The sequence below is a fragment of the Spermophilus citellus genome (genome assembly GCF_964194105.1).
Source record: "Spermophilus citellus genome assembly, chromosome: 3".
Taxonomy (NCBI): Eukaryota; Metazoa; Chordata; class Mammalia; order Rodentia; family Sciuridae; genus Spermophilus; species Spermophilus citellus.
Window position 1 is genome coordinate 183931919 of NC_138184.1, and position 26275 is coordinate 183958193.

Consider the following 26275-nt stretch of genomic DNA (forward strand, 5'->3'; position numbering starts at 1 on the left):
TTCTTAGTTCCCCTAATGATCCAGCATAACAAGTAGGTTTTGGCTTAAGACTCAAGGCTACCACTGACTAGTTATATGACCTTAGACAAATAATCTAAAATTTTAGCCTCATTTTCCTGGTTTGGAAAATGGAAACATTATCATTTCAGTTTTAAACAATTAAACTATCACATATCTGCTTTATAGGACAGATAGGGAAGAGTTATCTCTGCTTGTATGTGCCCATGATTGCTAGAAAATAAAATGGTAAGACTATCATGTGATTATGTAATCTTCAAGCCATTGGTCTTAGTCTTAAATGATCAAGAAACAATATGCCACCTGTTATCATTCATCTATTTTGCAAACAGTTGTTGAGAGTATTAATATGTATGAGGCACTTGGCTTGATCCTGTGGGGAAGAGTTGAAAGCCCAATGGAATTTTGCTGGCTCATGCACTAAAAATGTAGGCAGCTTTTCTTTGCTCTTAAGAACAGGAAGTAGTTTTTGTAGGGGAGAAGGTAGGAAATGGAGGAGGGAGGCAGGGACTGATTTAGAGGAGTGGCTTCTCTTTGCCACTTCATTGTTATGTTAATGGAAAGTTTCTTTTTTTTTTTGTTTTTTGAACTTTATTTTTCAGAGCAGTTTTAGGTTCACAGAAAAAATTGAGAGGAAGGTATAAATATTTCCATTTACTCACTGTCCCAACATAGTCTTAGCTATTCATAGTGTTTCATAGCAGCAATTTAGTTCCTACTGCTTCTCAGCATAATCAGCATTTTCAAGCATCTTCAGTCATCAGTTCATTCCTTTCCCTTTCCCCAAAACTGAAGTTTATTCTTTTTAAAATGAAAAAAATTTTTAATTCTTCCTTATCTAATACTTTCAGCTTTTTTTTTTTTTTTTAGAAGAATGTGGTAATTTGGTTTTAGAAGAGAGTACTGTACAAACCACCAGTCTTTGTTAGGATCCTTGGATTCTGGTTCTATGATGGCACTAATTTATCTGTTATCTTGGGCATTCACCTCTAGGCATTTTTTTTCCTTTAAGAATAGTGAGATGACTGCTGATCCTATCTACTTCTGTTATATCACTGCAAATGAAACCATTATTAAGAGAGGGGAACAGGGAATGTATAGATACACATTATTTTTGTTCCTAAATAAGCACATGTCTCTGAAATACTTAGTTTAAGAGGAAGATATTTCTTTTCTTTTTTTTTTAAGAGAGAGAGAGACAGAGAGAGATAGAGAATTTTAATATTTATTTTTTAGTTTTCGGCAGACACAACATCTTTGTTTGTATGTGGTGCTGAGGATCGAACCCGGGCCGCATGCATGCCAGGCGAGCCACATCCCCAGCCCAAGGAAGATATTTCTTAGTTGTCCTTTTCTGTTTCCTTTTCTGTCTTGCACTTTTGTCCTTTTCTTCCCTACATTTGGTTAGCTGTGAAGAAAAAGGACAAAAGATGGGTCTTATTAAGTAGAAATGTCAATAGTGACTGTTTGTAAGATATTCTGACATAATTGAAAATACAGAGGTATGAAAGTCAAGGAGTCTGCCCTTGTGGAGCTCACCAAGTAGCCATGTTATGAAACATCGGGATAGATGTCAACTTATTCCTCCAGGAGTGCAGACAGCCTTCCTAAACTAGGTATTGAGAATGGGGAGGAAGACTTTGATGTTTGCTATGTCACAAGGGTTTGTGTAGCTCCAGGACATGTATGTTGGTGACAGGACAATAACCTGTCATGTTTTACTTGAGAACTGCTTGTTTAGTGGATATTCTCCAGGCCCTGCAATCTCTAAAAGGTTTAGTGTTTTGGTAACATCCCTGTATAGCATTGTCCTTTATATTTGAAAAGGATTGGTAGTACAGCCTTCAACAAACTTGGTGTTGGTTGGTGGGTTCCATTAGCTGTGACAGTTGCATAGTCAACCTGAAACTAATGACAGATATTTAATTTTTCTTCACATAAAACTAGGCAGATTGTTCAACCAATCCTATTTTGGGATTGATAACTAATTCAAGAATTCTTTGATCAGGAACATTTTTTATCTTGATGGGATTGTTAGTACAACTTTTATTGTAACTCAAGTAAAATTAAAATTTAGTAGATAAAAAGTAGAAGCTTATTAGTTTTAAATAACTTACATTTTTCATAGAAATGTATAACAAAAGTTTTGTGGGTTCATCAACTCATGCTGATCATTTCTGCCTTTTGTCTAGGTGCTGCAAAGTTGATAGTAGCCGTGGCAGTGTTTTTACTGACATTTTATGTTATATCTCAAGTATTTGAAATAAAAATGGATACAAGTTTAGGAAATCTCTTTGGTAAGTTTCGTTTCTTTCCTTTCTTAAACCAAATTTTTGATATGGGTATCAGAAGTTTTATCAGTTTTCAATATTGAGTTACTGCTGTTGAGTGTATCTAGGAAAGTAATTATTGTATCTAGGAAAGGAGTTATTTTATCAGTAAATGTGATTCAGTAACATATTCTAAAATACATAATAGGTCTTAGAATTAATTCAATATGAAGCATGAATCTTCAACATTTTGAACGTATTTAATAAGCTTATTTTATGCATGCTTTCAGGCATTAATCATGGCTTCTGAATGTACATTTTAGAAGATAAATAACATCCCTAAGCTTAGATTGTTTCTGTTTGAGTTGGCTGCTAGAAAACTTGGACCCAAATCTCGCCCTCAGTTACTGAGTGATTATGAGCCGTATTAATGCATTTTAGGTGTTGGTCATAAAACTTGTCCTGCTTTCCTACCCTTATTTTTCCTTATGTGGTGTTTTCTTTTACTCATTCATTTAATGTTTCTATATTGTAAATGTAATCAGCAAAAGGTACCTTAATCCAGTTTTTAACAGAATCCTTAAGTTTTTGAAAGAAATTTGAAATGTTTGCTCAGGAACCAGTTTTATTTCATAGTATTTTATTTATATATTTCATATCTTATTGAACTAAGTACCAAATGTGTTTCTGTTTTGTAAATATTTTATTATGAGATTAAAGAATGGAGCTTAATGCTTACATATTTAAGTGGGAAGTCATTATTTATGTTTAACTATGGCCTTATATAAAATTAATTCTGGAACCTTTTCTGGAGACCACAGGTCTTTATCATTTGAAGTTAGAGAAGCTGTTTATACCCTTTGTAGATCCTTGTACTTATATTGACTAAGCTTTGGCTGTGGTGGTGTTTAAGATATTAAAAAATTAAGCATGGAAAATGAGACAGTGAAACCTGCAAACAGTATTTTGGTCTATTAGGTAGAATTGAATGAGAACCACTGTGAGATCTCTGGACTAGTGATTTTTGCTTTACATAAATTGAAAGGGGTCCAAAGACTCTCTTGCATCTAATCTAAGATTCTCTATGCCAGTACTTCTCAAGCTTTCATGTCAAAAGAACTTCCAGAAAATACTGATCAGTATCTGGGATGTGGCCTGAGATTCTGCATTTCTAACAAGCTGCCAGATGACGCTCAGATTCTTGTGCATGGACCACATACTGAGTATCCAAGCTGAAGACAGTTCTGACATGTACTCCTCAATGTCTGTGCAAACATTTTCTTACCATGACTACTTACAAGTGCTTCTTTGTATTCACTGAATTCTGCCTTTTGTCCTCCCAGGTAATTTCAATACCCTGTCCTTACTTCTGTCTGCTGGAGTTCTCCTCTATCTTTGATCTCTCAGACAGTTAAATTGCACTCCTGGTTCTTCAGACCCCCTTCTTACACATTTTCATCTTTTCAAGTAATGGAATCCTCCCTTTCAGTCATTTCTTTTTAATATACTGATCATTTTCTTCCTGAACCTGTTTACAACACTTGGCATTTATCTGAAATGAAGTACCCAGGATCCTGCTTCAAGTGGTTATTACAAAGTATTTGAGTCTTTTTTTTCCTTGTGATCTTCGAGAGCACAGTGCTTTCAGTCAAATGAAGGGCAGGAACAACATTGAAGGCTCTGAGGACTTGTTGATTGTTGCTCCAGAGGCAGTGTGTAACCAACTTTGCTAAAAATGTTGATGGTATAGGAAGATGATGATGGGATGGATGGTAGCTTGATGTGGAAGCGAGTTGCATGTGCCTTATTTTTCTTTTTTAAGTAAACAACTTTCACGTATCTATAGGCTTTGAGCGAAAATTGGGTGAATGACAAATCAGTGAAAAGACATTGAACAGACAAGAAAAGGAGGATCCTTGAGAGAAGGGAGGCAGAGGACCAATGGTACAAATAGGCCATTTGAGGAAAGGCCCACTGTTTTCAGAGAAGTGAAGAGAGGGCTGGGTGGCCATAGTGTGGCACAATCATCATACACATGTAATTGGTGATTCCCCAGCTGTGGCTGTCTCCACCCCCCCTCCCCCACCCACTCCCCACCCCCACCCCTCCCAAACCTCTTCCCTAGTTGGGATTTTTCTCTCTAATGTGAATTATTTTTATAGACATAGTAATGTCTCCACATCTCTTTCTTGTCTTTACTATCTGCCTGCCTCAATACTGTAGCCAGAGTCATTTTCTCAAAACTCATGAACCTTTAGTACTTGCAGTTCTTGGAGGAAAACTGCAAAGTTTCTGCTCACGATGACAGTCAAAGCCCCAGCCTGCCTTCTGACCTGCTCTCCACTCCTCCCCACCCCTTGTGTCTCACTTGCTAGGACATAGAACGTAGCCTGTCCTCCTATATATCAGCCTTTGCTTATGCTGATTCTGTACTCTGCATGCTTTTCTCCTTTCCCCATCATCTGTTAATCTTTCTTACTTTTACATCAGTGCCCCCTCTTTACTTATTAGAATTTATTGCTCCTTTTTTGAATTGTTTGTTCTAATCATATAGTATACATTATTTTGTTAATCATTTTATTCTGTCTTAATGTTATGGAATTTTTTAAAATTTTTTTTCTTTTTCATATGTCTTGTCTTACCCCAACAGAGACTAGATCATGAGGGCAATAATATCTTGTTGCCTAATGCAGTATCTAGGACTGGGCCCTGCAGATAATAATGTTGATTGAGTGAAAATAAATGTATACACTGAGCATTCTGACTTTTCTGTGAGAAGGAAGAATATTTCCCATGTGGGATTCATGTAGAGCTGCATTAGTTGGGCAATCACTGGCAATCAAAAACACAGTTATGAAAAACACAGTACTTTAACTTAGTTGTCTCTTCTTTTCATTTTGATTTTTCTTGGCGTTAAGAATCTGCAAGAATTTATTGTATTTTACCTATGTGATTTAGGTACTCTGAGGGCAGATGTTTATTTTAATATCATAACTGAGGTAGTACATTGTATCTGTGAAGCCTTATTGGATTTCAGTCAGTTGAATTGATGAAAATTCAACTTGTGGGGTTTAATTTTAATTCTCATTCAGGCTATTGTAGCCAAGATGGATATATGTTATCTTTGTCATTTGTTTAGCATGTAACTTCATTTATTAAAGATTAATGAGTTTAGCCCAGTATTGAGATTGTTTCTGTAATCTGTATCTTAAGCACCTTTTTTGGTGAGTTTTCCATTTTTTTTCCAACTTCTCTAACTTACTTGATAGTTTCTATACATCATTTTGATTTGAGTTTTTTTATATAATATTATTTTTAAAAAATAAACTTATTTCTAGAAAGAAAGAACTAAAATTTTGATACTAGTTTAATAGTTGAAAATACTAAGGTAGACTAATTGTGATTTTAAAAAACAATAATTTTTTGGACTGGAGATGTAGCTCAGTGGTAGAATGCTGGCTTAGTAACACGAAACCCTCGTTCAAACTTCAGCAAAACAAAGACAAAACCCACAATCTTCTAACAATTTTATTTTGAGAGGGTGGTAGAGTTGCAAGCATTTGTAAGAAATAATACTCAGAAATCTTGCATACTCTTTGTTTTCTTCCATTAGTAATATCTAGAAACTGTAAAACATGATCATGGCCAGGATATGAACATGGATACAGTTATCAGTCTAATTCATGATCTTGACTTAATATGTGTGAGTTTTCAGTGTAGACACTTGTCTAGTAAATATACTATACACAGTTCAAATTAGTTTTGCATATATTGTTGCAGTAAATAACGTTCTATAGAGTTCACATGCCCTTTCATATTTAAACCACTGGTAAGTAGTAAATACATATTTTTTTCTTTTTTTTAATCGTCATACATGACAGCAGAATGCATTTCAATTCATAGTACACATATAGAGCACAATTTTTCATGTCTCTGGTTGTACACAAAGTAGAGTCACACTATTTGTTTCTTCATACATGTACTTAGGGCATGATGACCATCTCATTCCACCATCTTTCCAACCCCCATGCCCCCTCGCTTCCCCTCCCTCCCCTTTGCCCTATTTAAAGTTCCTCCATTCCTCCCATGTTCCCCCTCACACCCGATTATGGATCAGCGTCCACATAGCAGTTCATCCTTTGGTTTTGGGTGATTGTCTTACTTCACTTAGTATGATATTCTCCAACTCCATCCATTTACCTGCAGTTGAAATATTATTTAAAACTGCACTTGAAATATTATTTAAAACTAAGTCATCCTGATTCTGTAGTAACTTACTGAAAGACATTTATTGATATAACTAAATCAGAAATGTTTGCTATTATTCCTTGAGGTGAACTGTTGTATGTATTGAAAGAAATTAAGTGTAGAATTGTCAGGTGGTTTGAAATGAAAGTTGCTAAGCGCAGGGATTTATGTGTTTGTATATTGTGCCTGTAACCTACCTTGGACAATACCCTTTTATTTACAAAAAATAACTTACCTGTTTGGCTCCAGAAGCTAACATGCTTAGAACAAGCATGGTAGAGAGCTTTTAGTTTTGATGAGTCGTGGATAAAAATGAGCTTTCATCTGGAAAGAAAATTCTTTCACAAGCATTTTTGTCATCTTAAGCATCCTGTCTGTCCCCTTATACATTAAATGGAGGTCAGGTTGTTTCATTAAAAACCTAATGACTAACAAAGTTATTTTCCTTAAATTATATTCCAGTAAAGTATTTTTTAATTGAATAGCAGCTACTGGTTTTACATCTTATATTGTATATACAAACTAATTTGACTGCTTTGATGAGCCATCCCTGATTTTCCTTCTGCTTCTCTTTCCTCAGCCACTCCACATTTTTAAGGTTCCTGTGCTCTGATCAATATTTGCTTATTGATAAGATAAGAGGCTCTCCCTGTGTCTTTTCAAATCCTCTCTCGGGATGACCTCATCTGTTTGCCAATTTTCCATTTTATATCTTAATACCAGGCCTGTTTACAGCTAGCCTTCGTGCTGTTGTACTTGGATTCTCTCCAAGTATCTTCTTTTCTTTTCTTTTTTTTTTTTAATGAGGAAAAAAAAAAACCTTTTACTTAAAAATATATAGAATGTTTTTATAAGTTTTTCCCAAAGATAATATATGAATGAAAATTAATTAGAGATTAAGGAAATGCAAACTAAAACCATGTGAGTGTATCTTTCTGTAAGATATATCATTATAACACTAGAAAAACCAAAATTTTAAATTCCAAATATATCAAGTGTTGGTGAGGATATGGAGTAACTGAAATTCCCATATATCACCTAGCAGAAATATAAAATAGTATAGCCACTTTGGAAATGCCTCGGTGACTTTCTGTGAAATTAAAAATTCAGTTTTATTCAAGCTCAGCATTCCCGCTTTAAGGTATTATTTAAGAGAAACTAACATATTTCCACATAAAACATGTCAATGCATTTTCAAAGCAGTTCTGGTCAGAAAGCCATACATCATAAGCAACCAAAAGGGCCAATAACTGGCAAATAAATGAATAAATCATTGCATGTCCATAAATTGAAATTTTACTCAGCAATAAAAGGAACAAAATTTGGGCACATAAAACAGGCTTATATCCTAATTGGTTCATATCACCACATATCTTAAAATTAACAGATCCAACACTGAATTCATCATTGATTCCTCACCCTCCCCCCATGTCCTAATTAGATTATAAGCATCTTCTTTTTGTGGTACTATTTTCTGAACCCAGGTCCTCTCTGTGTTAGGCAAACACTCTTTTCACTGAGCTGCATCCTCATCCCTAAATTATAAACAACTTGAGTACGGAGACGGTATTTTTGTTCATTGGCTCATAAGAATGAATGAATGAATGAATGAATGAATGAATGAATGAATGCTTTTTAAGCCAGCTCCTGAGCTAGATCCTTGACTCCTCCCTTTTCCTCTCTCCTGCATGGTCCATTCCCAAGTCCTGTCACTATTGTTTTCTTAGTTGCTCTGAATCTGCTTTTGCTGTTTTGGGGTGACTGTCCTTACCTGGAATGCTTCAGCATTGTCCTTGCTGACTCCCTGTCTGTGCAGTCTACACCCTATAGATAGCCAGAGGATTGCTGTAAAGGTTCCCTCTCCTGGCTTCCAGGGCCTGGCAATTTTAGTGTATGTAATCACAAGAACAAGAGCTCAGAAATTCCTATTTTCAGAGGTGGTACAATATGAGTTTGGGTATTAGATGAAAGATTGTTTTAAAAACTAGCTCTTATTTTAAAATAAGTTAAAACTTATTTTAACCTACAACAAATAAAATCAGTAAACTCATCAGTTCCTTTATCTTTAAAACACAGGTGATCAAATCAATGAGCCAAGTTAACCCTGTTCTGACCTATTACCATAAGTTGGGTAACCAGATTACTATTTTGTTTTTGCTGTTGTTTTATTGGTTCTTTTTAGGTATACTGGACAGTTGAATCCATTTTGACATAATTATATAAGCATGGAATATATCATATTCTAATTAGGACCCAATTTTTGTTAGATTCCTGGTTTTTTGTTTGTTTTGTGGTTTGAGAGATTGAACCCAGGGCCTGTACACACTAGGCAACTGCTGTGCCTCTGAGCCACCGCCCAGCCCTACATCCCTGACTTCAAAAGAGCTTCCTCTTAAAGAATCCTAACACTTGACCTGGAAGACACCTGTTTATTTAGGACAAAGTGAAGTTGAGAATTCTTACCCTTTTGCTGCTTATCACATCCTTAGTTTAAGTTTTTTCATTTATGAAGTAAACATTGGCCTAGATATCTTACTTTTCCTGATTAAAATCAAAGGAAAAAATGACATAATTTAAGAAAATTGAAAAAATGAGCTCCAGAAATCCCAGCACCCTAATTTACCAACATTTTTCTGATTCCTTTAAGGCTCTGTTTTTATCACATGAATATTTTTAGTATTTAAAGTCATGCTGTGGGTGAAGTTTGTTTTGTTTTATTCCATTCATTAAACTGTTTCCACATTTTTGTATTATCTATGATTTTAATGATGAACAATATTCTACTGAGTATTCTCTTGAATCAATGAGGCTTCACTTAACTTACATGGTCATTTTCATTCTTATTATTTTAGATCCTATCTTTCAGCTTTGACTTTCTGTTCCCCATTTTGAATATTGAGCTTACAGGAAATACACAATTATCTAAAATAGTACAGAAGTAAAAACTAAGTCACTATTTATAGTCAGACAGCTGGCTAACATTTATCACACTGCATACTTATTAGCCAAATCAGGAAGTGGCTGTCCACAGTACTTTGATGATCTAAGTTATAATTTCCTGAGCTATGATCAGATGTTGGTGCTTCTAGAAAGTTCTCTATGTAATTATGATGGATAGCCAGAATAAGATCTACTGGATTGGAGTTAAGATTTAACCTTCTGGTTTCCTTGATCTGGTAAATTATGAAACTCTTAGTGATAACCTTAATTTTTTCTTATTGTACCCATTGCATTTGTATCTTGAAGAAATAAAAGTTCCTACCACTGCCATGCGCTTCCACTAAGACAGGATTATGTACATTCTCTTGGATTTTATGTGCTTATATACTAAATACCAAATAGCAGTAACAACTTTTAAACATCATATTTACCCAGTACTTAAAAATAAGTTTGTAGAGTAACTTGCTGTTTGCACTTTAAAGTTGTAATAACTAAAACTAAAAACACAATGTTAAGATTAAAACATAGAATGTTCTATCAGTAATAAAACTTGACCCTCCATGATACATCTACATAAATGTTTGTAATGAAGTTACTAATATCTTTTTCTGATATGATATTCACATTTTATTTGTTGTATTCTGAGCACTCTCATTCAGACATTTTTATAGGCCTATTAGAAGCTCTACCTGCTTAAAAAAGTGGATACTTGCTGATAGGCTTATTCTTTTTAATAAAGGTGACTTTTTTTTTCCCCCTTAGCAAGGTCAGCATTGGACACAGCTGCACGTTGTAAGTATTTCATCTCAATATTTTACAAATGGCTTACTCTGTCTTAAGGCATATGAGAGCTTATATTCAAGCAATGTCAGAACTTAAGTGTGAACAGAAACTGATTTAGAAGTTGGTTTTTAAAGTTATGAGGATTCCATTTGCCTAGAAAGCTCAATATTCTTGGTATTTATTCATAATGAACATTTTGTTCCATCAGTGCTTCTCATTTCCAGAATTATAAGATCTAAAGGCAATGGAGTAGTAAAGGAATCCTAGTTTGAAATTCTAGTATGTGGGTAGAAAATCAGACATTAAGTTTTTTTAGTGATCCTGGAGTTAAGTGAATGTAACTTTAATGACTCCGAAGGTTTTTATGCATCTATGGAAAGTAGCAATTCATATCTTCCCACATCCTGAAATTTAAAGATAAAGTCAAGAAAAATTAGATGAAATACATCTACACTTGTCAAGATCATGTTACTTGATCCATGTATGTCAGGTGTTAGCTTGTTTCCCAGGAGGTTTTGGGTTGTGGTCTTGTTTGGGTTGAGGTTCTTCAAAGCCCTCTGGGGTGAGAAAGGGCTAACATATTTTTTCAGTTTTATATATTTTGATGTTTTACATAATGTCTGTTCTGGGTTGAGATTTTAAAAAAAAAAGTCTCTAACTTATTTTCTTTAAAAAAAAAAATCCAATTTTCTCCCCCAAAGCTACGAAGCCTCCCAGATATAAATGTGGTATCTCAAAAGCTTGCCCTGAGAAACATTTTGCTTTTAAAATGGCAAGTGGAGCAGCCAATGTGGTGGGACCCAAAATCTGCCTGGAAGACAATGTGTAAGTATGTGTTCTTTGAAGCTCTAAAGAGTGCTGTGTATTAAATTATAAGCCTGAGTTGAATAAATCTGAAAATAAACTGGGCATGCTTCTTCTAAAGGAAAGTTATTTCAATTATTATATAATTGATTCCCCCATGCATTTACTGAATTGTATATTAGAGAATGACTAAGAACACAGCATTTAACCAGTTTTGTGTAGAGACAAGGGATTTTCTTTGAGTGTATTCTCTAGATCTGCATTGTCCCATTCAGTAGCCACCTAACAAGTGTGTCTCTTTTCTCTTAAAAACCAGAGAGAAAATTAATTCGTTTAAATTAATTTAAAGCTTATTTCCTCAGTAACAGTTGTCACATTTCAAGTGCTCAATGGCCATGCGTGGCTTGTGGCTGCTGAATTGAACATCCCAGATATATTTCCATCGTGGCAAAGTTCAGTCAACAGCATTGCTCTGGGTAATGAATACTTTATCTTACAAACCAGCACCTTTCATTTTAATTGAGTGCTGCTTGTTGAAGTGGGAAATGATCCAGTGATAACCACAGGTCCATAGTTGCATAAATTGCCACTGAGCTGAATGGTTTCCTGTGTTGGTTTGTAGATGCTACAGTATCCTACTTCAGTGTCAGCTATCACATATAATTTAAGTCTGTGCCTCTGTATTGCAAATCCCACTTTTAGTTGTTTGCTTTTAATCTGATTGCCTGGAAAACTAGTTATATGAACTTTTTTGAACTTTATATAAAATAGTAAATGTGACATTGATTTTGTAGAATAAAGAGCAAGGTGATGTAGATTTAAAAAGGAAACTACCCAAATTAAGCAGTTCCTCCCAACTCTTTGTCTCTTTAATATAAAAGCTATTTTTTATTCTAGCCCCTTTTGCATTGAGCAAAAGATTATTTAATCTCATGGAATACTTTTATTGCAAAATTAAGGGCTTTATAGTTTATTTTTATAAACTATAAATTATAAATTATAGGCTTTATAGTTTATTTTTTATAAGGATCTTTATAGTCTCTGCTCACTTCCTTTCTTTTCCCTCATGCTAATGGTGATCCATTGTTAGTCCATTGTCCTTGATTTCTCATGTTTTTAAACATTTCTAATCCCTTTGTACCTTGTTTGACGAAAGAGACCCCAGCTTGATTCTAAAAAATAGGGAGAATTTTCTTTTGGAACAGTTAGCCCACAAATTATCTTTGGGCACCTACTCTGTTCATTTCAAGCAAGTAAGTTTAATAACAAATAAAAAGAGATTAAACTCTTTGACTAGCAGGTTTTCTATCTCCAGATTGTATAGGTCGAAAAGAAAAGTTTGTGGGCATTGGAGCCTGTAAAATAGTACTGGGCTTGAAGCCAGAGAATTTGGTTCAAGCATGGTGGGCATGTCATATAGAATTTGTACTTTATTTCAGTTTCTTTAACCATAAAATTGAGGCTGACCACCAATCCACCACATTTCAAGAATCATTCTGCCGTTCCCAAGAGAGATTAAATAGTTGGTGGGATTTTATAGCTAGGTCTCAGGTCATGAAGTGAGTCCCCATTGAGGGGCTGAGTAATTGAATAATTGGTGAGGGATCCCTAGTAGAGACACTGCAAGGACCAAGTTGTCCAGTGTTTTGTCCAGTATATTCTATTTTTATATTAAAAACTTAAAAATATTAAGTTTAAATAAGACAGAATTTTCTAAGCATCATTCTTTCATTTATTCAGAAAGTACTCAAGCATAATCTTCCTATCATGGAATTTACAGTCTGGTTGGGGTAACAAATACTTACAAAGTAAACTCTAGTCAGTGATCCTAAATTGAGACACCAGCTATGCAGGCAGCAGGATGTGGTCAGTACTGATGGAGTGAGCAAGATGAGGTGTCCAACTTTGGTGTGAGGCTTGGGGAACAATGCATAGTCTGACAACCAGGGATAAGAAGGAAGATGGCCAGATGAAGAGTGGAGAAGTGCATTCTAGACAGCAGGGTAAGCTTGCTCAAAGGCCCTGAGATGGGAAAGCTCTAGAGAGCTTTAACCATTGTAACTTGTAGGCAATGAAGGTAAAGGACTGAGATTTTTTTTTCCTGAGTGTCTTAAGAAGTGTTGAACGTTTTTCAAACATTGGTGTATTATGATTTCATTTACATTGAAAAAAAATTACCTGGTTGCTATATAAAATGATGTAAGAAGTAGAATAGAACAATGGGAGGCCGTTGCTAATTGCTGCCAGCTCTTTGATACTGCCTGCCAATTGGTTATGAGCCTTTTTGCTTGTACAACTTCTGAAATGTGTAAGTAGATAATAAAAATACATAAGTTGAAATTTTAGTATTTTCTTGCACCTGGTTTTTTAATACACACAAACTCACTTTGGTGAATACTCTTCCATATCAATGTGGTTCACCAGGGGTGATTTGGGTGACATTGTCATTTGAGGTTATCACAGCAGTAGAAGTGTTACCTGCAGAGTTAGATGCTATTACACATTTTTCAGTGAACAAATTAGCTCCTCCACAAGAATGATTTGGCCTCTAGTATCATCAAGGCTAAGCTTGAGAAACTCTGATAAAGATAAAATGTGGCAATTCTGATTAGGATGGTGTTAAGGACAAGTAAAAAGTCATGATATTAAGGACAAGTAAAGGCAAGGTAATGTTCTGGAGATTACGATGTATTTTAAATGCCTCATTAGTTAGAAAATTCTGAGTGTAAACCGCAGGCATCACACAAAACAGGATTTGCAGGTTTTGTTCCCGTTTATGTTGGAGAACCCATTGAACTCTTGTTCAACCTATAAAATTTTCATCTAAAGCATACTTGTCTGATTTCAGTTTGTATGAAGTTATTAGTGAAAATACTTTACCTCTTATAATCTTAATATTTGGTACAAAGTATATAGGAGGTGTGTGTGTGTGTGTGTGTGTGTGTGTGTTTTAACAAGAAACTATATAGTATTTTTGGCTGTGAGGGCCAAGACGTAAAATCATTATTATGTAGATACTTATATAATAATTTAAAATGTCACCATTTAAAAATCTAAAAAAATCACTCTATGCTCACAAGTAGTAAGTCAAGTCAAAACAAAACAAAAAAACAGCTGAATGGATTTGGCCTTTCAACTAAGTTTGCCAAACCCAGTTCTAACTTTTAAGTAGCTAGAAACTGTCAGATGTATGATATTGATCTAATCATTTCCTTTACGTTTTTTCCTGGAGGTGTGAGTGGTACAGACATTCATGAGGGGTAAAAGAGAATATTTCAACTTCTGTTAGTGGCAGTAACTAACCATTTTACATTTTGAATCTTCAGTGCTTTTGATTCAGATTTTCCATTTGAATTCATTTTTTAAAAATTGATAAGCTGCTGCCCTCTTGTGGGAGGCCTGTGCCATTGTGCTTCTACATCACCTTAATTTTTTTTTGCTTTCTGATGGGTTTAACCACAACAGTCTCCTCTGATGTGATGTGTACTCGAAAATGTCACTGTAGCATTTAATCACTAATCAAACAACTTAGTTGTATCTAATTTTTTTAGTAGTTTTCATTATTTTATTTATTTATGTGATGCTGAGGCTCGATCCCAGTACCCCACACATGTGAGGAAAGCACGCTACCACTGAGCCACAACTCCAGCCCTCATGTCTACTTCTTATTATTAATATAGAATTTATGTATCCAGTGTATTTCTAAAAGGAATGCAGCAAATACATTAGGAAACTTCCCTCCTATTTTGTACAGTTGAGCCAATAGTAATATAATAAAGCATAAACCTTTTTTGCGTATTAAGACTAGTTTAAGCAATTTTCAGATTTAATTCATATACCTGATACTACACTCAGTTCGGATGTACAGTCAGTAGTTTTTATTTTAATTCATAGCTATATGCAACCTCTTCCAATTTGGAACATTTTTATAAAGTAAAAAGAAACTGTACCCTTTAGCTATTGCCCTCCTCCTATGTTTTCATCCTGCCCTGCTCCCCCACCCTAATGCCCAAATAAGCATTTGTTTACTTTCTCTATAGATTTTCTTATTTTGAATATTTCATATAAATGGTATTGTATGTGGTCGGTTATAATTAACTCCTTCATTTAGCATAATGTTTTCAAGATTGATCCATGTTGTTACTTGACCAGTCCTTTGTTTTATGGCTGGTTAATAGTCCATTGTCTAGATATAACACAGTGTTTACCCATTCCTTAGTTGATAGACTTTGAATTATTTCCTCTTTGGCTATAATGAATCTTGTTCCTATAAATTTGTGTACTAGTTTTTATATGGACATACGTCCATCTTTTATGTGTATACTGGAGTGGATTTTGGTTCAAATAGTAACTTAACTATTTAGGAACTGCCAGATTGTTTATCAAAGTGTCTGCAATAGTTTACCTTAGCAGTAGTAGTGGATGAGGGTTCCAATTTTCCACATATTTGCCAGTACTTACTATCACCTAACTTTCTGATTACCACCATCCTAGTAGGTATGAAGTAGTCTCTCATTGTGGTTTTGATCTGTGACTCCTTTAGGATGAGATGAATGATGATCTTTTCAAGTGCTTATTGCCTATTTGTATATCTTCTACAATGAAATTTCCACTCCAGCTCCTTGTCCATTTTTAAATTGGGTTGTCTTTTTATTATTGAGTTTTACTCTGTCTTTTCATTATACTTCACTACCACTTTCTTTATACTTAAGTGAATTTCTTAGAGACAAGGTACAGTTAGGTCCTTTTTTAACCCACTCTGCCAATTTCTGTCTTTATTTGCTAAATTTAAAATACTTCCATTTATTATAATTATTGATTTGTGAGGGCTCAAATATGGCATTTTGTTATTTTTATTGTATTTGTTTCTATTTTATATAGCCTTCCTAAGAACTTTGTGAATGTTTTTTATTTATTATTATTCATATCAGTTTTGAGTGCATCTCTTTGTATAGCTTTTTTAGTGATTGCTCTGAATCTTTACAGAAACTTTTCAGACTCAAGATCTGCGCTTAGGAATAGGAGATAGAAAATGTTAAGTTAGATTAAAATTAAAAGTGTGTCTTTCTGTAGTTCTTATACTGTGACTAACACAAAAGAGGAAATCATCTTCCAATATTTAAAAATATTTGTATGATCTTGCTAACATCATGAGGCAAGTGAAGTTTCAACATAAATCTTCATTTTTACTGTCTTTACTCATTAACATAAACACAAGTAATATCCAACATTTGTGTTAGAACTGCACTCAGTCATCAGCTGCAACCATAGTTAACCACAGGTGTGAGTTCTATGAAAATCAGTTAACACATTCTGTGAGACTCCGTTAACTATGTGGAATTTACAGTAAAGTATTATAGGCTTCATTTGTGAAATTGTATGTTGCATATTTTTTATACCAGTAAAGTTTGTAAGTTGCACAAACTTTACTGATATAAAAAATCAACACGTGCATACATGTGCATATGTATACTCTTGTATATCTAAACACTGCTTCATTCGCCTAACTTTAAACCAATTCTTAAACATTTGGAAGCACACTCCTGGGAATATTACTATTACCTTGAATTTTTTTTTTAATTATTTTTTTTTTTAAAGAGAGAGTGAGAGAAAGAGAGGGAGAGAGAGAGAATTTTAATATTTATTTTTTAGTTATCGGCGGACACAACATCTTTGTATGTGGTGCTGAGGATCGAACCCGGGCCGCACGCATGCCAGGCGAGCGCGCTACCACTTGAGCCACATCCCCAGCCCTATTACCTTGAATTTTAAAAATGGAAAGTACCTGTAAAATTGTAGCTTAATAATTCTAACTGAACAAACTAAACTGGTAACAAACAAATGTGCCACTATGCCCTCCATTTCACCACATCATTTTTTTGTGTAGTTTCTGCAAGGTCCCAGTGCACATTGGTTAATCTCAGGCAGACCGCATGGTGCCTGTGGTTAGATATGGTAACTGTGTAAGCAGTGCACAGTTGATGTTGCCGATTACCAGAAGAACATTCACAATTAGTTGAAGCATTCATGGAAGTGTGATCCTCCACTTTTCTTGCTTTCAGGTGATAAAAGATTTAGGTAACATCACTTCATATTACACTGAACTGCAGAAAGTAGAAAAGAGATTGTTCAGTTTGGTTCCCCCTCACCCCCACCCCTCAATCCTGTGAATATGGTATAGAATGTATGCATATGTCCACATGCTGTGAAGATTTTCTTAAATGGCATTACATAGTATGGCATAGAGCAGCAAGAAATAGTCTAGTGTTTAAGTCTCTGTATTTTTAAATATGCATTATTATTTGGGAAATATTATTTAGAGCATTGGTTTAAAATTATTTGTGTTAAACTATCTTTTTTGACTCAGTAGAGGCCTTTTATTCTTCAGAGTCAAAACAGTTGACATATATTTAATATTCATTTTCTGCATGACTTTATTTTTGTGATATGTGTTTATGTGCAGTATCTAATTCCAATAAAATTGTCCCTTTTAGTTTGATGAGTGGTGTGAAGAATAATGTTGGAAGAGGGATCAATGTTGCCTTGGCAAATGGTAAGAATAGTTATTGTAGCTTATAGATATATTCAGTGGATGTTCTTGTACCTAAAAGTAAAATGCAAAATAGTGTCAAGGAATCAGATTATATCCACTTTTGAAATGAAAACCTTCTCTCAACCTCTACCTGCACCCAAACTACCATAGATGGAGACTTGGTGTCTATTTATACCATGTTTTCTTGAAAGTATCCCAGTAGTGATCATTCTGTGGAAAACTGTTCTTTGAGATTATCAGAAAACAGTGAATCTAATGTTAAATTATGTTAAATTTTAAATGAAAATTTGATGCATATTTTGTCATTATGATGAAGATAGGGAGATAGGCATGAAGGTATGTAAAATGACAAAGGATAATGGACTATTCATTGGATAGGTAGAAGAAGGAACAAAGATTGAGAATTTATTGTAGTTTTTCAATATTGTCTACAAGCTTCTCATAAATTCATTGAATCCTGGCCATCTTCAGTGTTGCAGAATTAGATCTGAAAATCTGAGCCATGCATATAGCAAGGGCTATATGCATGCAGATCCTCTCTGCTCTGGTACTATAAGTATCCCATAAAGCCATAAAAGGTGGTAGTGGTTACTATCCACCTTACGCATTTGTTGTATAGGAAAGTAGATTTTATATATTTCACAACAAGATGTAAATTTTTGCATCTTTCTTCATTTTCTTAAGTAAAACATTTAATATCTGTCTATTTATTCAATTTTAATGAGGGAAAATGCACATTTTATTTTAAAATGTCTTTAATATATAGAAAGGTATCTGATTCAAGTAGCTACCTCTTTGTTGTAAAAGATTTAAATTAGGGAAGCTGATAACACATATACTTAACTTTGAATTGAAATAGTATGTAATAGTGAATTATGTTTGCCACTCTTTGGTGTAAAATATTAATGAGAAAGTCCTATTTAAGGATGGAACTGGAGAGTATCATACTAAGTGAAATAAACCAGTCCCAAAAAAACAAAGGTCGAATGTTCTCTCTGATATATGGATGGAAACCCATAACAAGGAAGGATAAGAAGAGGAAGTATAGATGTTCATTGGATTAGACAAAGGGGGATGAAGGGAATGGAGAAGGATGGGAATAGGAAAGACAGGAGGATGAATCAGACATAACTTTCCTATGTTTATATATGAATACATAATTAGTATAACTCCACATCATGTTCAACCACAAGAATGGGATCAAAATTGTAATGGGTTGCACCCCAACTATGTATAATATGTCAGAGTACACCCTACTGTCACCTATATCTAAAAGCAACAAATATAAAATAAACAAATAAGAAAGTCCTGTTTAAAAACTACCCTTCAGATATATACAATTCATATTTTAAGATCTCAAAATAATTTCTTCTGTGCTAGTGAATTCACATCAGTCATTAGATGAGATCATTTGTCTTCATAATGTATGGAATATTTGAATTTCATAATCTGATCTGAATTCAATCTCTTTCAGGAAAAACAGGAGAAGTGTTAGACACTAAGTATTTTGACATGTGGGGAGGAGGTACGTGTGAATATGACTGAATTACCTCAATGTAATGTAGCCAATTAATGAGAGAAAAATGGTACCATTTGTGTTAGTTCATTTGCTTCTCTAACTTTTCACTAAATGTCCAGCTGTACTTTAATAATCAAATTGTATACAGTTTATTTTTGTTAGAAAAACTGTTGTGTGTATTTGAATAAAATAATATAAAAATCAAGATTTAAAAACAACAACAACAACAAACTCGAGTCCTGTTTTCTACTGGACAACTAATTAAAAGCCCTGGGCTCTTTGGGCTTTCTGTCTGAAATTAGAAACAATGTATAAAAGACCACCATAACCAATTTAAACCTTTTTTACTAAGTCTATTTGTTTACATATAATTTTCAGTCTCAAAAATATAAGTGGGAGCCTTCAAAATATACAAATAAACTATCAGGTTTTAGAAAAATAGTAATCCCATTCATCCTAGTTCTACCTTTGAGTATGGCCATTAAAGTACATGAATATTCAAGAGAAGGAATAGATTTTCTTTGTAATTCACTGGACTTAGTACAATCCAAAAACATTTTTCCCTTTTGTATTTGGAAGTCATTCAAGGAATGGGAAAAGACACCATCATACAGAGGCAAGGAGCTGGCAGCTTGAAGAAGAATGATGCCCAAAAGGAAAGGGTTTCTTCTTCAAGTTGGAAGGGAGACCAACACTGGTTTATCTTTTAGTTTTTTAAATTGGTTTCCACTTCTCCATCATATATATATATATATATATATATATATATATATATTCCCTAGAAGGCAACACTGTTAGGCTTCCTTAAGTTTATGTTGAGAATTTTCAAACAATTCAAATTATATAGCATTTCTTATAAAATGAGATGCTGTGTATTATTTATTTCTCAAATAAGATGTGAAGAACATTTTATGGCTGTCAAAACTGTGTAAACTTAAAATGTTACCATCAGCTTTAGATTGTAAAGGTCTTACCAAAATGTGTTACATGGAGAGCCTTTTAGAAAGCTGTTGTTGGAAGCAGTAGTGTGATAGGAAGTTCTGGTGGTCCTCACTCTTCTCATCACAGGAAGGTGAATTCCTCTGAAAATAGTCTTCCAATTAAATAGTTGCAGTTTGTTGCCATCTTTGCATTTAATGGGAGTAATTTGTTAGCTGCTTTGTTTGTTCCATCTTTTCTGAATTGAAAATGTCATTATTATATATATTCAGAGAAAATCTTTGGAATCTTTTCTGTGGGAAAAAAATTAAGTAAATTTGAAGTAAACTAGCTTTGAAATGTGTTAGGGGGCTATAAGGCAACCTGACCTTGTAGACAACTCCATATGTGAGGTGATTTAGTCACTGAGTGGTTTATTTTGATGTTCTTGTGGACCAATATCAAGGTGATGTGATTGTGATATTTGCTGTAATTAATTTGGCTTTTAGTGATACCCTACATTCCTTGCCCCAGCTCATTGAAAAAGATAGATCTAGAAAATTCTTGAAATCTGTGGGTTTATAGATATTTTTAAAAATTACATATCTCTTGGAGAATTGGATGAAAGCAGTGTATCCTCTTTCTAGAAAAGTTCCCATACAAACAATTTTACATACATTCAGGTAGTCCATGAGCCATTCTCCTGAAGTTTATCCACAGATCTCAGAATCAGGCTTTTCATAGACACAGTTGTTCATATCTGAGTGATACCTTTCACTTTATAAGTCATGGCTCTGAGTTGGATTTTCCTCAGCCTCAGGATATCAGTACAAAAGACACAGGATAAATTAGGACTGGAAAATTGTAGGCTGATGGTGGGATCATATTAAGGGACAAACTAGGCAGTTTTTAAACTTTGTAAGATTTGTCTTCCTTTTAGATTTCTTTTCATTATAAATTCTTGTTTTATGGATAATTTGCATTTTATAATATTAATTCTAGGGATTATTTCTGATGGTTACTCAGTCATTTAAAAAGAAAAACCCCCACCCTTTCTTTTTCTTCAGATGTGGCACCATTTATTGAGTTTCTGAAGGCCATACAAGATGGAACAATAGTCTTGATGGGAACATACGACGATGGAGCAACTAAGTACGTAAGCAAAATCTTATCCAACTTGTTGGGGCTCTGATTTGTAATGATAAGAAAAACACATTTTCATTGAAAAAATGTATAAATAAAAAGGTATTTTATTAAACAGAATTTTAAAAAATTGTGGCAAATTTATATTTTTCTTAGAAGTTATGAATTTTTTTTAAAAGGTCCAATTCTACAAGTGTTGAAAAGATATTTGGCTTTTTAAAAGAACATGCCTTCTTTGGTTAGAATTTTTTCCTCACAAGATTTTTTTTTGTGTTTTCTTTTTTAAATTTTCTTTTGCATTCAAGTTAACCCATACTTACTTGTTTATCAAGATATTAACGATTATTCATGTTAAAATGTATTTTTTTGTATATCACTTGTTCATAGTTTTGTAAATTTATGGTGACTTTGTACTTTTATCTTAAGGTTAATTGTCAGGTAGTTGAGTCTGTGAATTTCTCTTTGTAGTTTCTTTTCCTTTTAAAACTGAGATGTATTTTTGCATTCCACATTTGATATTTAGTGTATTTTTTTCCCATTATTTTACCATTTTTCTGCATTTCTAAAAATCCATTCGGAAGACTCTGTGTAACTAGGGCCTTATGTTGACTTGGTTTCGTGTCCAGAATTTTTGTTCTGTTGACAGATTTTTATTTGCTGTTTTCAAAGACACTATTTCAATTGTTTTATAACTATTGTGTGAAAAGTAAGTATACTTCTTGACTGTCTGGTGGGGCTAAGCAACCTCTAACATTCGTCTTTAAAATTTTTTTTTTTTTATATTTTTTCCATTAAAAATAAAAATAGCTGGGTTTGGTGTGGCATACACCTGTAATCCCAGTGGTTCAGGAGCCTGAGGCAGGAGGATTGAGAGTTCAAAGCTAGCCGAAGCAAAAGTGAGGCACTAAGCCACTTAAGGCTCTGTCTCTAAATAAAATACAAAATAGGGCTGAGGATGTGGCTTAGTAGCCAAGCACCCCTGAGTTCAATACCTGGTACCCCCCCCAAAAAAAAGAATAAAAAATATTCTTACATATTTTAATTAAAAAGTCTTTAAAACTATTAGATTCATACGGGAATTTGGCATATCTTCTATTTATTGATTTTTTTTAAAAGCATATATAAAATATGGTTACATTATTGCAGATACAAACTTTAAAAAATAATGCCTCTTTATAAGGGAATCTAAACTGAAGTCATTTCACAAAGTGCATTTTTTTCTGGTTCAACTGTGGCTATATTAGATCTGTAAACTGAAGATCAATGTAAAATTGGCAAGTTGAACCATTTTCACATATCTGAATAGGACGACACAGGATGTAATTACACTTTCCTTATCAAAAAACCAAGTAACTTGCTCTTTGCTTTGGTTGTTTTAAACCCCTTTGGCTGTTTTAAACCCCTTTTCTGACTACCCCCACATGACCTTTCTTCGAGGCTACACTCTTTTGTTATACCTGTTTGGAATGAAAACCGTTGTTCTCCTTAACCTATTAATCTATTAATATTCTAATAATAAATTGTAGCCTAACTGGAAGTTTTCAGTGTAGATGCCTGAGATTAAGAAAAAAACCTTAAAGGCTATCTAAAACAGCACCCAAGCCTGGGCAAGATTCCCTGGAGTGCTCTGTAAATATCTTCACTTTCATACCCATGCAGTTTCCCTATCTGAAACAAAACTAATGCAGATTCATAGAGAAGTGCTGTGCTCCAGGGTGGGCTCCCTTTAAATTCTGCCTGATTATCCTGAACTTGGGTAAGTTGTGCAACAAAACAATAAATATGTTCTCCAAGAATTTAAAGCTAATTGGTGTTTACTTTTTTCTTTTCTAGGCTCAGTACACAGACCTCTTTTTACCTTTTATCATGTTAGTTTCTTATTCTACTTATACTCCTGGCTACATTTCGTGGGCATTCTTTAGCTGATTATTGTTTCTTTTAAAATGACTGTCCCAAATTAAATACAGTGTTCCAGATGTGGTCTGGCCAGTGCAGAGTGCAGTGGAGATGATCTCTTGCTCTGTTTTAGAGATTACATTTCTTTGAATATTCATGTAGACTGGTATTCTATTAGTTTTTTTTTTTTAAATAATCACATCACATTTTTGGCTCATGAGTTTTTGGTCAAGTTAAATTCTAGAATCTTTTTATTTGATCTTAGACTTTTATTTTGTTTTTTAAACCACTGCCAAGTCAGGTCTTTCTCTCCATTCAGAACTTGATTTTGTTAATTTAAATGAAGAACTTTATATTCATTTATTCTTGTTAAATTTAATTTTGCTGATTTGGACTGTCTTGGTCTTGATTCTGACATTTGTCATATGAGGTTTCCATGATCCAGGCTTTGTACTCTCTCCAAAGTCATTTTTATGTCCAAATATAAGTCCTTGATAAAAATGTTTCTCAAGAGCAGTATGCTACCCTACCAGAGGCCTCCTCTTCCAAAGGATTCAGCTGATAATGAACTGCAGAAACTATTTTCCAGTGTACCTCAATAAGCATATTATCCAGCTGCAATTTTATTGTTTTATTTATAGAGGCTGTTTTTTGAGACTGTTAGTTGAAATCCATAGATGATGCTAATTACAGTACCCTGATCTACTTCCTCCATAGCTGAAATAGCTAAAATGTCATTAAGTTGACTTTACTTAATTCCTTTCTCTTTCCCACTATATGCTTTCTTTCCTTCTTTCATTTTATTATTATTATTATTATTATTATTATTATTGTGTGTGTGTGTGTGTGTGTGTGTGTGTGTGTGTGTGTGTTTTGCTGGGGATCAAACTCGGGGCCTTGTGCATGCGAGGCAAGCACTCTACCAACTGAGGTATATCCCCAGCCCCTCCTTCTTTCATTTTAATGCTTGTAGATTTCTTCATTGTCTTTTCTTGTAGAATTGTGGTAGGAATTGGAACCATAGTTTCTAAATTTTCCTTGTATTTTTGGAAAACTTCAACTTTTGACTTTTTTTGTCTCGGCATCTTAATACTGCCTCAAAGATTATATTAACAAGTTCCTGTAGAACCTAACTGTGTGCCTTCTGTGGATCTGGAGGTTTAGATCTACTTTAAAGCACTTATGTAGATATCGTAGAGCTGCTATTCTCTTTTTATGTTGATTAAAAATATGTGTACCCCTCTGGGCAGACTGTCTTGCTTTGTTGTGATGATATTATGTCATTATTGTGAAACAGTGGGTCCTGTCATTACTCCCACTTTGTAGCAAAATTTCTAGTAGTTTTGGGAGTCTCATTCTGAGAACTACACGTCTTCGTGGTAGTATTAGAAGCTTTGTTCTCTGGGCTGGGGTTATGATGCTGAGGTTGTGGCTCAGCAGTAAAGTGCTTGCCTAACTCATACAGGGCCTGGGTTCGATCCTCAGCACCACATATAAATCAATAAAATAAAGGTATTGTGTCCAACTACAACTAAAAAATATTTTTTTTTAAAAAAAAAGCTTTGTTCTCAGTAATGTGTTTTGCCTCATATTTTTAAAACTGTGACTTTTTTTTTTTCAGTTTGAACCCATCACAATACCCTCATTATATGGTGAAAATTATTAGGGTTATTTGGGGTGTGTGTGTTTTCCTTCATAGGCATTTCCAACCTGAACTTTCTGTAACAAACTCTCTTTCAAGTCTGGGCTAGATGGCCCCCAATGCCTAGCATCTGTTCTTCAGTCTATTAAGGTAGTACGGTGCAAAGTTCATAACACTTCTATTTTCCTACTTGTTCTTTCTCATTAATCAGAATTAAGCCCAGAATAACCATTCTTATTGCTTTCCGAACTTCAAAAAAGGAGATATTGGCTTGGCTCAATAGTGGGATTGCGGGACTATCATATGTACTTCCTTTATCAGCAAGGACTGAAGCAAAACCAGACACCGACTTGGTCCCCATTTCCACCTCAGTGACCTGGGGTTTTTACCTGAGATTTGTCATGTAGGCACCATCTACCTAAGGCATTCCCAAATCCCAGACATCAAGACAAGAGTGGACATTCAGCATAAACTACATCATTTGTGCACACAGGCATAAGAAATCATTCCCTTTAGTTTTGAAAAGGATGGGAGCCCTCCTCCTCCAGATGCCAGCCAAGACCAATCCAGATATCAGGCCTTTCTAATGATGGAAATCTCAGGTCTGCTATACTAATACTCTCTTGAAGAATGGGAACTCTGGACGGTCTCATGGAAATATAAGGAAAGAGATCACTGGAGTGAAAACATAAAGCTAAATCTTCACATTTCTTCTGTATCTCATGCTAAATTCATTTGTACAGATTATAATGATAACTTATGAAATTGTGAAAATAACTGGTTACAGAAGTAACAATGACTAACTGCCCTTCAGTTTGTTTCTTAGTTGCTGCAAATGCTTAGCCAAGAAAAATTTTACTTACTTTTTTCAGAGACCAGACCTGTGTTTGGATGGCCACCTACTTTGGGGACAGTTTTTGTATATAAAGCAATCACCATTTGTGAATTTAACATTTGTAATTTCAACTGTTTATGAGCAGCCCTAAATGTCTGTGAGATGGCAATTTGTAATCCTTCTGAGGTGTAAATGTGAGTGGAGTCTAGGGCTCTTTGCCCAGAGAACCTACTATAATGTACCCTCTGCATTTCAGTACTATTTATTCATGTTATGGCAGCAAAACCCATCTACTAGTGTCACAAGTAGAAAATTTTTAGAAAGTAGCCATAAAATAGAACATCTACATAAACTGTATGAGTGGAATTTTAGTCTTCCAGATCCATGACATATGTTCTACGCTATTTGGAAATGATAAAACAGAGTTCAGGCAATACTCTCTCATACACAAATTGTTTATTAAGGGAGCAAACAAATGGATAGTGATACCTAATTCATGTAAGGATGGTCACAGGAAACAAAACTTGAGGAGAAAGTGAGAGAGCCCCTGTATATGCTCCATATGAATTTTTCCTCTCCAGAGGCTAAGATGTCACTGGTTCTTTTTATACTAAAGACATTTCACATCTTTTTGGTTCACGGTTATAATGTATCACTTGATATAGAGTTGAGTCTGAAAGGCTAAATATTCCAGGTGCTGTCCCTC

General features: G+C 34.4%; 1 protein-coding gene across 5 annotated transcripts in view; it reads left to right on the forward strand.

Moving 5' to 3' along the window:
• FAM3C (FAM3 metabolism regulating signaling molecule C) overlaps positions 1-26275 on the forward strand; it is a 44095-nt gene that overhangs the window by 14997 nt on the left and 2823 nt on the right. For 4 of the 5 annotated variants that reach the window (XM_081287682.1, XM_081287683.1, XM_081287681.1 and 1 more), the window contains 6 exons: positions 2211-2315; positions 10239-10268; positions 10961-11084; positions 17558-17616; positions 19091-19141; positions 21121-21205. In XM_081287682.1, the coding sequence (XP_081143808.1) occupies positions 2211-2315; positions 10239-10268; positions 10961-11084; positions 17558-17616; positions 19091-19141; positions 21121-21205 (454 nt within the window). The remainder of the gene's footprint in view (positions 1-2210; positions 2316-10238; positions 10269-10960; positions 11085-17557; positions 17617-19090; positions 19142-21120; positions 21206-26275) is intronic. The other variant, XM_081287685.1, reaches the window with a different exon arrangement.